Below are 13,120 nucleotides of genomic sequence, written 5' to 3'. Positions count from 1 at the left end.
TGTGATAAATGCAGGTAGATAGCATGTTTAACATGAGACTTCTATAGTGTTCAAGTAATCTCAGTTCTAACACAGACAGTTACAGTATTACTGTTACATTTTGTAATGACTATATGATACCTTATATGATATTTATAGTGTAAATGTTAAAATTACAGCTTCACAAATAGAGTGTGTTAAAAAAAAGTTTATTATTTTATCTAAAAAGAGAGATATTTAAGTAGGCCAATTTTTTGGTCCCATGAATTCAGAAATCAAAAGGTATAATACTTCTAACAATTCCTTTAGCTGTTAACAAGACTGGTAGTCATCAGTGTAATGTCTAATATACTAGCTGTAGGACTTTAAACTTCTTGCATTTAAAGCAAAACTGTAAAAACTTCTTTATTCATATTTGAATATGAGTATAGGTCTTATTCAAAACTGATTGTACTACAAGATGCTCATGTTAGTAACTACCAAGTTATAAGTCTAATTCAGAAGGTCAAAATTGGGGAAAAGGGGATGTTGGAAGTAATCAGGACTCTAAATGGCTATAAAATTGGCTCCAAGTCTTCAAAACTGGTGACAGAATAAAGCAGCTTGCAATTTTTCTGACTCCAACTTTTCTGGAGCCAGAGCAGCCCCATAGAGACCCTATTTCCTTTATGTATACCCAGGAAACAATGGTCAGGATCTTCAGACAAATGTACTTTATCATTTGGACCTAATTTATCTAAGGTTACAGGCAATCAGACAAGTTATTACCAAGTTCTGAGCATGCAATATAAATCTATAAAATGTATCTATTTGAACAGTAAATTTTATTTGTTTCTTGTCCAAACTTAGTGCTGCATTACATTATTAACATTGTATGTGACTTTTATCTCAATTCAGTACATTGTTTATTTCAACTTTATAAAGCAGTATAATGTTTGAACAATGTGCTGTTATTTCATTATAATTATATACAGTATACAATATATGGGCAATAGACATACTTTCTTCAGTAAACTTTTATTGATACATTTATTGATTTACTTAATGACATGTTGACATAAATTGATTGATAAATTCTATTATTGTATTTTTGATATAGTGGTTAAGATGCTTCAATGACCAAAGTCCCATGCGAGTCTATGACATTAAATTCTCTTGTTTCCAGAATAATATTAACGTCACAGCATCATGACGTGTGTTGAATAGGAATGTCTTTCACTTAGTTTCACTCCATTTTTTACGGTCCTGACACTAAGATGTAAGTACATAAGCTATCAGATTAGCTATTATATTGAACTTGTTTTGTTGAGTTTTACATATTCAGTTTCTGTTGGATTTGGCTGTGAAATCCCAGTTGGGTAAGAATATCTAATGGATTGGGGAATTTTTTGTTATTGATCTGTATTGGAAGCGCTGTCAAATGAAATTATATTCATCCCACTTGTGTGAATTCTATTGTATTGTTTATAGTGGATGCTGACGTCACATACAGATTGATGGTTCTCAACATGCTATTTTCATTCATTTTAAGGACGGTTACAATCTTTATGATATTTTTAACACCATTTACATACATAATAGTTCATATTAATATGATGACTAGAGGTTTTAACCTCTGTCCATGTAGCTATAGATCAAAGACCAAATTTTTTCCCCCCTTAACCTTTGCTCTTAAAAAGGATATATAACGGTTTGTGCCTGTCCATGTTTCCGTGTGTTACATTTTGGTTTTATTTTTTCTCAGCTTCTGCAAACCAGAGCTTTTGGCGATTCGTATTTGGTATCCTGTATGCATTCTATCAACTTTTTTTTACCTAATACTTTTAAACTATACATGTGTTTATATTCTAACCTGACATTTTGCCGCATTTTTTTCTATAACCACAAATCTAGGCATTCTGAAATTTTGAATCATACTTTAAATTGCTCTATTCATTGACGTATCCAGAAATGTTCATGGCCCAACGACTGCCATAAGAGCGGGCCGATTCAGTCATGCTTCTGTGATTCCAAAATACTCAAAATTTTTTCCCCAAATGGGAGGGTTGGTTAAAACAACGGAATCATAACTTAAGTGAACCATATTACTCACAGTTCAACCCCTTGTCATTGCAAGTACTTAAAATGAATCCTACACAATGTACTGAAAGATTCACATGTGTATCCTGTCGGTTTTGTCAACAATGAACTGGGAAAATTCATACTGAGTAAATTATTTGTCTGCTATATATAGTGTATGTCAGATAGTAAGGTCTACACTATAATTGACTAATTTATAGCTGTTTAATATGACTTAACAGATCATTTCTCTCTCTACCATACTACACTGTAAATGCCAATATTTCTCATTGATTCTTGTGTGCTTCTATACATGTTATTGAACATAGATTTGTTTTCTCCTCCGACTGGCCTAATAGAAGATATTGGATTTTCAGTAACCACTCTACTAGTACGAACATTGATTTTTCTCATCCACCAGCTTTCTGCTGTATCTCTACAAATCTCAATTCTGCCTGGAACTGAATTTCTATTCCGAGTTTCCTTGGGAGAAATTAATTTTTGATAGTGGTGGAGTTTTATTATTTAAGAATTAATCTATAGCTATTTTGGATCTACATGTTAGAGCTGTGAGGAAGGATTTTTTTTACTGTCCATTGATTTACATTACTGGGAACTACTGCTAAATGTCTGTAAGTCTTAACTGTTATATATCTTTATTATTACACAATAATTTAATAATATTTTGATGGTGTTTAATTCCTAAAATATGAATAATTGTTTGTTTTAGTACATTTGCCATAAATTTATAATACTGTATAAATATTTTTCTAAACCTGAGCCCATTGATAAAATTATTTATTAGAATTATCATTGCTACTGGATTATTTTATACAGTTTATTTTTTCCTAGTCCTGCAATAAGCACCAAACCGAAAATATATTTAGTTATTACTCTAAATGAACTGACTTTACCTCTCAGTATTTTGTTTTTTTGTATTTTGTTTGTGTTTCTTTGTTTTGGTCTCATCAATGATTTGTTTTGTTGATACTCCAATTCTTTTTGTTTGTTTTGTAAATCATATTGAGTATTCTACTTGATGTGGTACCTAACAGTTTCTGCACCTTCCTATCTTGTAGTGTATTCATGTGATACAACTTGTATGAAAGTGTGGTTGTTTCTTTGATAAATTTTCACTAACATCATATCTTTATGTAAATCAGTAATCATTACAAAAATGTATTTAGTTTTCTACACTGTGTGATAAAAAATCAACAATAATTTACATACATGTTTATTCATAAATTCAAATACATTTCTGGATTGAACTGATAAAAAAAACATACCGGGTAACCCTATATTATAATAAATTTCTCATTTATAATATTTTCTATCTCTTTGATTTCAAAAACTTGATATAATATTGATATTTGTCACTCTTCAGCTCACTAGAAAATATGGTACATGTATCAGCATTTTACAAGGAAATTCACAATATATATATATCAAAATTGGTTAAAAAAAAGCAGAATATTCAGTTCCAGACCATAGTACCTTCTAAGTTTAATCCCGTCCTGAATGATCAATATCAAAAGTCAAAGTAACCATATTTGAACATCTTCTCATTTTTGTATGACTGGAGTGTCTGTCTCTTATTTGTATTATAACAAAACCATTTTTTTGTGGACTTTTGATCAGTTTAGGGGTATATTGAAATTAATCAATATAGGGGTACATTGAAAAGTCGTAAGTGTTGACAATGTGCTGACAGATGGTAGAAAGTATTATTATATAAGTACATGTAACAGCCTGGTAGAATGATTATTGTTAATATGGTTACTCATGCTCTGAATCAGACTTCAGTGGCCTTGCCTTTTCACCAAGAAGGTTAACTTCCTCTACATTATTAATGATTGTGGCTGGTCAGTGTACACATATACATTTGTACATGTACTTTCGAAATTAAATATTTAGTTATGAAGAGAATGTTTTTTGACTTATTTGAATGAACCTAATTTCTATTTGTGTAATTTTTGGTACTGTTCGGAACCTCTGTATGTTATACAGTCTGATGAAAATTCTCTCTAATTCTGATCAATTGAAATATCTCTAAACAAAATTGTGTTATTTTGAATTGAATTCCATCATGTCCATTGTAACTTAACAAATCAGTATTAAAACAATTGTTAGCTTGGCAAGTCAATAAAAATCAGTTAGAGATGAAAAATCTTTAATAGCGTTTATTTTGTGTAGAAAATGTTCAATACGGAATTGATTTGACTTGTGGGATGGTCACTTTAATGGAGAATGATTGTAGCTATTGATTCTTATATTAGACAAACTAACTGAAGTAATGGCAATAACCTTCCCAGGAATCACAGTTTTTCTTGGGATTGAATGAAGAGTTGATCTTATTATAGAAAGTAGTGTACGACATTAGTGCCACCCTCTAATTTAACTAGCAAGTACATTCTGAACATTTTGTAAGTTCAGAGTAATAGTGTCAAGAAGTGATGTACAATGTTGAATGTATTCAATCTTTACTCATTGTCATTCAAATAATTGTTTAATATCCATTTGTCCAATTATATCATGAATACCCAATGTGAAGACAAATTTACAAGAACTGTTAAATGGATGGACAAGAAATTTGGAGATTAATACCAACTTTTTATAGGTAACAGGGCATTGATGGAAACTGAAAATAGTTCCATTGGTTATTTATTTATAAATTGTAGTTCTTTCTCTACAACTTATAAGACATTTGCTTTGAAATTCTCAGTCTGACTGGACATAGCTGTGTTTATACAAAGCTCTGACACTGCCAAAACAGACAGTGTATATCAACACCAATGTTATGTCAAAGCCATTTATATTCTTCTGACCCATTGTAATAATGGTTCATTAAAGTTATACAAAATTTGATTCTACCAAGTTTTGATTAAGTTTAAATTCAAATCACCTATAATATTAATGAAGGCCATTTGACTTCTGAGCTTGCTCTTTCCAGACGTTTGATTAGTTTTTTATTTTTATGTTTTTCAGATGGCTTCAGCAAGTGACTCCAAATGGCAGAAAGATGCAGCCGACCAGAATTTTGATTATATGTTCAAACTGTTAATTATAGGCAATAGCAGTGTAGGAAAGACCTCTTTTCTCTTCCGTTATGCTGATGACTCTTTTACCTCAGCATTTGTTAGCACAGTAGGAATAGATTTTAAAGTTAAAACAGTATTTAGACAAGATAAAAGAGTGAAATTACAAATATGGGTAAGTCAATTTTCAGTTGATCGAGAGAAAAAATCCTTTACTGATAATTTAGAAATTAAGAGAACATTCATAAGATTAGAATGGAACAGTTTTAGAAAAAATGTTTTCTATACTAAAATTCTCATTTCTAGCAAATAGTTGGGTATAGTGAAGAAAATTATGAAAGAACAGTACACTGAATAAGACATGAAGCAGAACAATCTTAAACGAGAGATGCAACACTAAACATCAGTAAAACCTTAAAACCCAACATTCAACACTAAACATCAGTAAAACTTAAAACATAACATGCAACAAATTGAAGATAGGATTTTGAAAACTGTGGACTTCATGAGAGAAAAAAACTTGCATACTGCATTATATATAGAAATAATGAAAAGAATTGAACATTTAAATGATTTTAGAGTCAAAAACAATTATTTTATAGACTGGGGACAATAAGGTAAAAGGTTTTGCGTTTAGGAAGTGGCTACATACAAACTGAACTTACTGTTCTTGTTTTTATATATAGATTTTTTTTGGCCCTTTATAACTTTCTGTTTGGTGTGAGCAAAGTACCTTCAACTATGATGGTTTCATTTTATAAATTGTTACTTGGATGCATTATGGAGAGTTGTCTCATTGGCACTCATACCACATCTTCCTATATCTATTATAATATACTGATATTAGAGGGTTGAACTAGGAAATAGCACTTTTTATTAGTATATTGATTTCACCCCATTTTAATTGAATTACTTTTGATATTATAAAAGTTGCATTGGAATTTTGTTACCAGTATCACAAAAAAAATTAAATGAACAACTAGTTTACTTGGTGACCTTCTGCTGTTGTTTTTTCTATGGTCAGGTTGTTGTCTCTTTGACACATTCCCCATTTCCATTTTCCATTTTATTATTTTCAACTTCAGTCTTAAGATTTTTCATGAAACTGATCACTGAATACAGTAATTTCAAAAATTATTAGGTTTTTATTAATGTGAATAATGTGACTGGGTGAATATCTCAATAATAAAAACTCACATTCTGAAAACTGATATATAATATATATCTGTATGCAGATTTTTCAAAATTGCAATGATAAATGCACACAATAATTTCTAAGTTTTCAATATTTGAATTGAAAAATATATCTATTTATGTTTTTTATTTACAAACTCGTTATGTTTAAAAAGTGATTGTTAAAACTGATAATATGTCCATATTGTTGCCCCTAGCCTGACTATTAAACTCGCCTGTCCTCCATTTAAAAAGAGATCTAATTATGTAAAACGCTATCTTCCTTTGATGAATTATTGAATTGTTTACAGAAGCAGTTTATGAACCATTATTGAATATTGATTAGTCAGCATACATTTTATACTCTTGTCTGTCTCAAAACCAGTTAGTTTTTTAGATTTCTCTATTGTACCAGTTGCATGTTTGGACAAGTTGAATTTAGGAAAAAAATATGTCCTTTTTGATGTCAGAATTTGTGAAGGACTTGTTATATTTTCAGTTATTGTTTAAATGACTGAAAATAGAATTGACAGATCTTTAAAATGCTAGTGGGAGCAATCATTATTTTTAATCTTTGAAGTGAAAGAAATTGATGAGTTTATCGTGAACATGGGTTACATTGAGTATAAAGTGTATGTTTCTATTGATTTGTATGTCTCTCAATCTCTCAGAAGCTTTTCAACAAGGATTTAAGAAGGTGTTTGAATATTTTTGATTTAATCTGTAGTTTTATTGTCTTTAGTTTCTCTGTGATGTGATTTTATATCTTCCTCTTCTAAATACCATATTCCAAGAAAACATTGTGTATTATTCCAAAACCAGAAGACACCATATAATAATATCCTGACCTTCTTTCCTTATAATATTTTTTAGATGACACACTTTTTGGGGTCTTAAAAGTTGCCATATCTGTATTTACTGTCAGTTTACAATGGTTTAACTTAAATAAAGGGATTTTTATAGAATGAAAGTACATTATAGCATAAGCATATGATGCTGCAAAGTAAAGCAATTTTGAAATGAATTCAATAAAAAAAGAATCAAAGATTTAGTTTTATTTTAATGAATTCTGGCTTTCCCACTCTACTTTTTTAACTTTTACATTTCCAGGATTATAAACTACATAAATGTAAAAAAACAACCTTTTTATAGCCCGCTTAAGAAAAGTGGGGTATACTGTTTTACCTCTGTCTGTCCATCTGTCAGTCCTTCTGTCCCATGAATGTTTTTGTCTCATTTTTCTCGTCAATACAATGATTTCTGAAATTTGGTTTCAGGGTTTATATTAGTCCAAATAATTATGACATCTTGAAAGGCTATTATATTTTTTTTCTTTGACCCCTTACATTGACAGGCAGGCGTCAAAGCAAACATTTAAAATAGCCTTCTAAGACGTCATAATTATTTGGACTAGGTCAGCTATACAGTGTGAAGGGCTTTCAGAATCATCACTCAACAACTTCCTGTTTAAAGAAATATTTCTGCAGGGATATATAATCAGTGAGCAGTAGCTGGAAGTTTTACTTGTTTTATCATTGTCTTTAAATACCAAGCCCATTAATTTCAGAAGGATAAATTCAACCAATTTGTTATTCCACATTTTATTCCTGTATATGCCTAGAAGGGAAGGCTGATATTTAACAAGATTACCATTTAGGAAATGTGTAGGTTTTATCAAGTTGTTGTATGGTTTCAGTTGTCTGTTTAAAGATTGTTTCCTTTTCTGTGGTATAGATTTTTATTGATGTTTGTCCTCTGAAGTACATAGTAAAATGAAGGTTTTAATTAACACAAGATATTTTTTATGTTCTGATCTGTTTGAATGTGTAGTAACAAAGCCATATTTGATTGCCTTCCTTTATCTGAGCTGAAAAATCAATGATAATGTATTTCTAGGATTTAGGTTCGTCTAATTATTGGGTAATGAATGGATTGATATGGCTTTCTGTGAATTAACAGCATAAACTTACTCAGTTTAGCTCTTGGATAGATCAGTCAAACTAACACTTTAGAATTAATTTGAATGTCCATATCTTATGCTTAGAATATCAGGCTTAGTTTACCAGAATAGGACATCTTACAGGAAACAGGTATAGGACTAATTAATTTCCATGGCCACACATACAGGCCTGGACATGAACATTTGGCTGTCACATGACATAAGGAGGAGTGGGTTTAGTTAGTAAACTGATAGTAATGTTTGTCCTAATTTGATCAATAAAACATAACCGGATGTCTCATTATTATAGATTAATGTTGTAATTATTAAGACTTCATATATCTAGCTGTTTCTATTCATACTTATTATCCTGGTTATTATTTGCTGAAAAAATAACATGCAGTGTTTCTGAATAATGTACAACATAGCTCAATCTGACAACACATCAGTGAAACTGGATTATAGTCTTCAGATAAATTGTAAAGTGTAATAGAATCTTTTTTAATTGTATAACCTGTACATAGTATAATATAAGATACAAGAAGAATTCTGTTAAACTGTACACACTTTTTCTTACAATCAAAACTCTTCCTTTTAATTTTTGTGGCTGGATTCAAAGATGTCAAGATGGTAAAAAAGTAAATTGTAATTTTAGAAATCCCTTTATGCTAAGGGAAAACCCAATCAGAAGATAGCAGAAAGTATATGGCTTCATTCTCCTCAAATACACTGTCAAATTATTAACTGAACTTAATTTCAATGTACTATGTAGATATAATGATAGGGACTTAGAATAAAGTAAAATGACAAGTAGCACTCCTTTTCATTTCTATGAAATCTGGATTTGTGAATATCAGTTTACTGTTTTAGGGTTATGGTTTTACATATAAGGACAGATTATTGTTAGTAACTAAGGAAAGGTCATTGGTTTATTCATTATCAGGGATATATTTGATGGATAATCGATAAAGTTGAGATGTGAGCAAAAAAATTAATTAACTTAGGCTGTTATAGGTCACTTTATATTCTTCAGATTAATCAGTTTGGTTTAGAAGAAGAAGGAATGTCCAAACCAAAAATTAATTGTCGTCCATTTTGCCCAGTTCCAAACCCTCCTACAAGAATATACTTGGATCATATTTTATCAATGAATATGAATAAAGCTAATCTATTATGTGAAAAACAAGTAGGAGAAAAAGATTATTGAATTATTTTGTCATCTACAAACTAGATCTGTCAGAAACATATGGCTACAGACATACATCAATAGGACAAAAGGGAATATTGATTATTGTGTGTAATGACCTTACAAGAATGTAAAGTATGTTAGGAATGACAAACCTTCTAAGCTTTCAGAGACAGATACCTCTCTTCATAGCCATGTAAAGTATGTTAGGTATTAATGTAGGAAGTGGTAGGACAAACTTTCTAAGCTTTCTAGTTAACAAAGCCAGTTATCGGTAAATGTTTTAAGGGAACCTTCAAAGCTTTCATAGATGATGGTTATAACCATCTCTCTACATTGCCAGTTTTATGTTTTAAGTAAAAAAAGCAGATAATAAGAAAAAGGGACACAAAAAATCCTTTTCACTTTTTAGCTCACCTGTCCATTGTTCGTTGTTGTCGAGCGTTGTTAACTTTCACAAAAATCTTCTCCTCTGAAACTACTTGGCCAAATTTAATCACACTTGACCAGAATCATCATTAGGGTTCCTAGTTTAAAACCGTGTTTGGTGACCCGGCCAACCAACCAAGATGGCCACCATGGCTAAAAATAGAGCATAGGGGTAAAATGTAGATTTTAGCTTATAACTCTGAAACCATTTAGAGCAAATCTGACAAGGGGAAAATTGATAATAAGTGAAGATCTATCTGCTCTGAAATTTTCAGATGAATCGGACAACTGGTTGTTGGGTTGCTGCCCCTGAATTGGTAATTTTGAAAGAAATTTTGTTGTTTTTAGCTCATCTGGGCCAAAAATTTAACCAAACTTGGCCATAATCATCATTGGGGTATCTAGTTAAAAATGTGTCCGATGACCCGGTCAGCCAACCAAGATGGCTGCCATTGCTAAAAATAGAACATACTTGGGTAAAATGTACAGTTTGGCTTATAACTCCGAAACCAAAGCATTTAGAGCAAATCTTACATGGGGGTAATATTGTTTATCAAGTCGAGATCTATCTGCCCTGAAATTTTCTGATGAATAATACAACCGGTTAACAGGTTGCTGCCCCTGAATTGGTAACTTTAAGGAAATTTTGCTGTTTGGTTATTATCTTGAATATTATTATGGATAGAGATAAACTGTAAGCAGTTATAATGTTCAGCAAAGTAAGATCTACGAATAACTTTTTTTTAGTATAGGTGGCTTTTTTCGAGTATAGATAGTTTTTGTCAAGTATAGCTTTTGTCAATAAACGATTCACCATATTCATTGTTTTCCAAATGATTTATCAATAAAGAACATGCAATGTATGTATGTTTTAGACTACATGCACTCATAATGCATGAAGAGAGTTAATGAATCAACTTATTTCTCCAATGTAATCATTAAACTGATTGACATCAATAAATTCTAAGTGGCAGAAGATTTTATAGTCCTTCAGGGAATAATTTAGTTACCATGACAGTTTGTTCAGCAAAATTCTGGAAATTAATTGAATGAAAATGAATAATTTACTTACAGTCATGCATCATGACAGCGTAAGTTGTGATACAATTATGTGTACTTGTTCATTTAATTACGGTAATTTAATACTGCTGTCAAATTAAACTTATTTATGATATTGATATCCGGTTTTTAAAGTGCAGAAATAGAAGAAAACTGCTGTACTGGGGTAAACCTGTATAATATAAACAAGATCAGTGGTTTATTTGAACTAATAGAACTTATTGAGGTTTTCTGACAGTGATACCTTACAGTGCATGAATCCAGCTTAATGACTAATATGATATAATTTTGATTTTACAAAAATAGTTGTTTTCTCTTGTCCCTTTATTGTTGAGAACTTACCAGTTTGGACAAAAAATCCTTTGGTCAACCAGGTAGACTAGATATTGTATCATTATGGTGAACATAATAAAGGTATTTCGATAAATTGTTCTTACTTCAGCACTTCATAAGAAGTTCAAACATTTTTCTTAATTTGACCATTGATATTTCAGGATACAGCTGGTCAAGAACGTTATAGAACTATAACAACTGCATATTATCGTGGTGCTATGGGCTTTATACTTATGTATGATGTTACAAATGAAGAATCTTTTAATGCTGTACAAGATTGGTTAGTATTTCCTTCACTGCATACAATTTTATCTTATAAAAAAGTTCACAGTCTAATAAAACAAACAAGCTAGCATACAAGTAAAACACAAGGGAAAATAGTACTCTAGGTCTTAGAAAATTTGTTTTATACACAGGATGCACAACTCAAGGTATTTCTAATACCCTGAAATTTATTTATCAAAACCTTTTTCAAATAAAAAAAGAGTTTTAATCTTAAGATGCATGGCGGGTATTCAGCACTTTTCTTACTATTTAAGAATATCAGCGTTGAGAAAAACAAACACATCCCTGTCTTCAAATGTAAACTCTTGAGCAGGATAATAGATTCCCTCAGGATAGGAACACAAATAGTTCCTGATAGTGCCATTGGCTGTAAGAAAGATTATATGTGAAATACAGCACAACACACATGTCAGGTTTGATGAGCTACTTTTCTCTGTATAACTTCATTTGAAGTGTACATTACATAAGGTTACATCACTCAGTAAATAAGGACACTAAACTATATGTTGAATTCAACACATATTCTGGAGAAATTGATGTCAACTATCATGCATTGTTCAAATCAATCATGAGAAACATTTAAAATCCCTGTGGTAATCGATTTCTAAAAATGAGCATGTAAATTAAGCTGAGCCTTGAAGTCTTAGGGACAAATGAGCTGCAATTGACAACTGAAAAAAAGAATCAATGGCGTAGAAAGAAATATAATGCCCTAATTGTCACATTATTTTACTATCCAGACATTTCATTCTCTATTTTGTGTTTGTCAATTTTTATTTCCAATATAGAACTGAAGTTTTGTCTTTTATGTTTAGAATTATTCCAGGAAAATGTTTATAATGCCATCACATGATTGTTGTGAGACTAACTTTAGTTTTGTAACCTCCCACAAGTAGTTGATAACACTGATCTTTATTTTATGTTAGGATTTATGCAAATGAGAATAACCTTTAGAACTATATTTTATGTTATGTTGATGTGTATTAATTTTAACAATGGAGTATATTTCTTAGATAATAAATGATCACATTTTGGTCCTCACATTTAAGTCAGATTTTACTTTAGTAACAGTTTTAATTTAATCATACAAGCCAGTTTTGGGAAGAGACTAACATTATTATCTTAGACAAACCTTAGATTTATTTCTATGTCTGATTTAACAACCCATTATTACATGTAAATGTTGTAAATTGTATTAATTCTGCACTGCTTTTTTATTTGCAATTTCTCCTGCACATATAACTAATTTATATCCATCTGTCAGTATATGGTGAACATCAGGACATGACTTCAGGCTTCATGATTTGTGCATTGATCAAAATGAAATAGCAAATGATACAAATTATAAGAAATTAAACCAATCCTTAGACATTATTGCAGAAACTGATTTTAAGGCTGTTACAATTTTAGCTGTCAAACATCACACTATATTTACCACCTCCAAACTTTTTCAACATCTGGAAGGAAATAGGTTGATTTTTAATAAGCGATAGATTATTCAATTTTGTCCTGGCAGTTCAAATTTAAAAAAGCTTTTGGATCAGAATATAGAAATAGTTTGGTTATGACCAAATTCACATTTTATCATGTTAATACTGAAAAGTTTTTCAGATATGCATTCTTTGGTAACACAACTTTTCCAAT

At 30.7% G+C, this 13,120-nt stretch overlaps 1 protein-coding gene across 6 annotated transcripts in view; it reads left to right on the top strand.

The window, feature by feature from the left end:
• Positions 1 to 13,120, top strand: part of LOC134692823 (ras-related protein Rab-3) — a 44,497-nt gene that overhangs the window by 18,640 nt on the left and 12,737 nt on the right. For 4 of the 6 annotated variants that reach the window (XM_063553432.1, XM_063553415.1, XM_063553405.1 and 1 more), the window contains exons 2-3: positions 5,023 to 5,247; positions 11,353 to 11,471. In XM_063553432.1, the coding sequence (XP_063409502.1) occupies positions 5,023 to 5,247; positions 11,353 to 11,471 (344 nt within the window). Of the gene's footprint in view, positions 1 to 1,097; positions 1,238 to 2,339; positions 2,670 to 5,022; positions 5,248 to 11,352; positions 11,472 to 13,120 lie in introns of those variants that run through there. The other 2 variants (XM_063553450.1, XM_063553424.1) reach the window with 2 other exon arrangements.

The sequence above is a fragment of the Mytilus trossulus genome, chromosome 1 (genome assembly GCF_036588685.1).
Source record: "Mytilus trossulus isolate FHL-02 chromosome 1, PNRI_Mtr1.1.1.hap1, whole genome shotgun sequence".
NCBI lineage: Eukaryota > Metazoa > Mollusca > Bivalvia > Mytilida > Mytilidae > Mytilus > Mytilus trossulus.
Note: the sequence above shows the minus strand (reverse complement) of the source record. Positions and strands in the feature narration are given on the sequence as shown.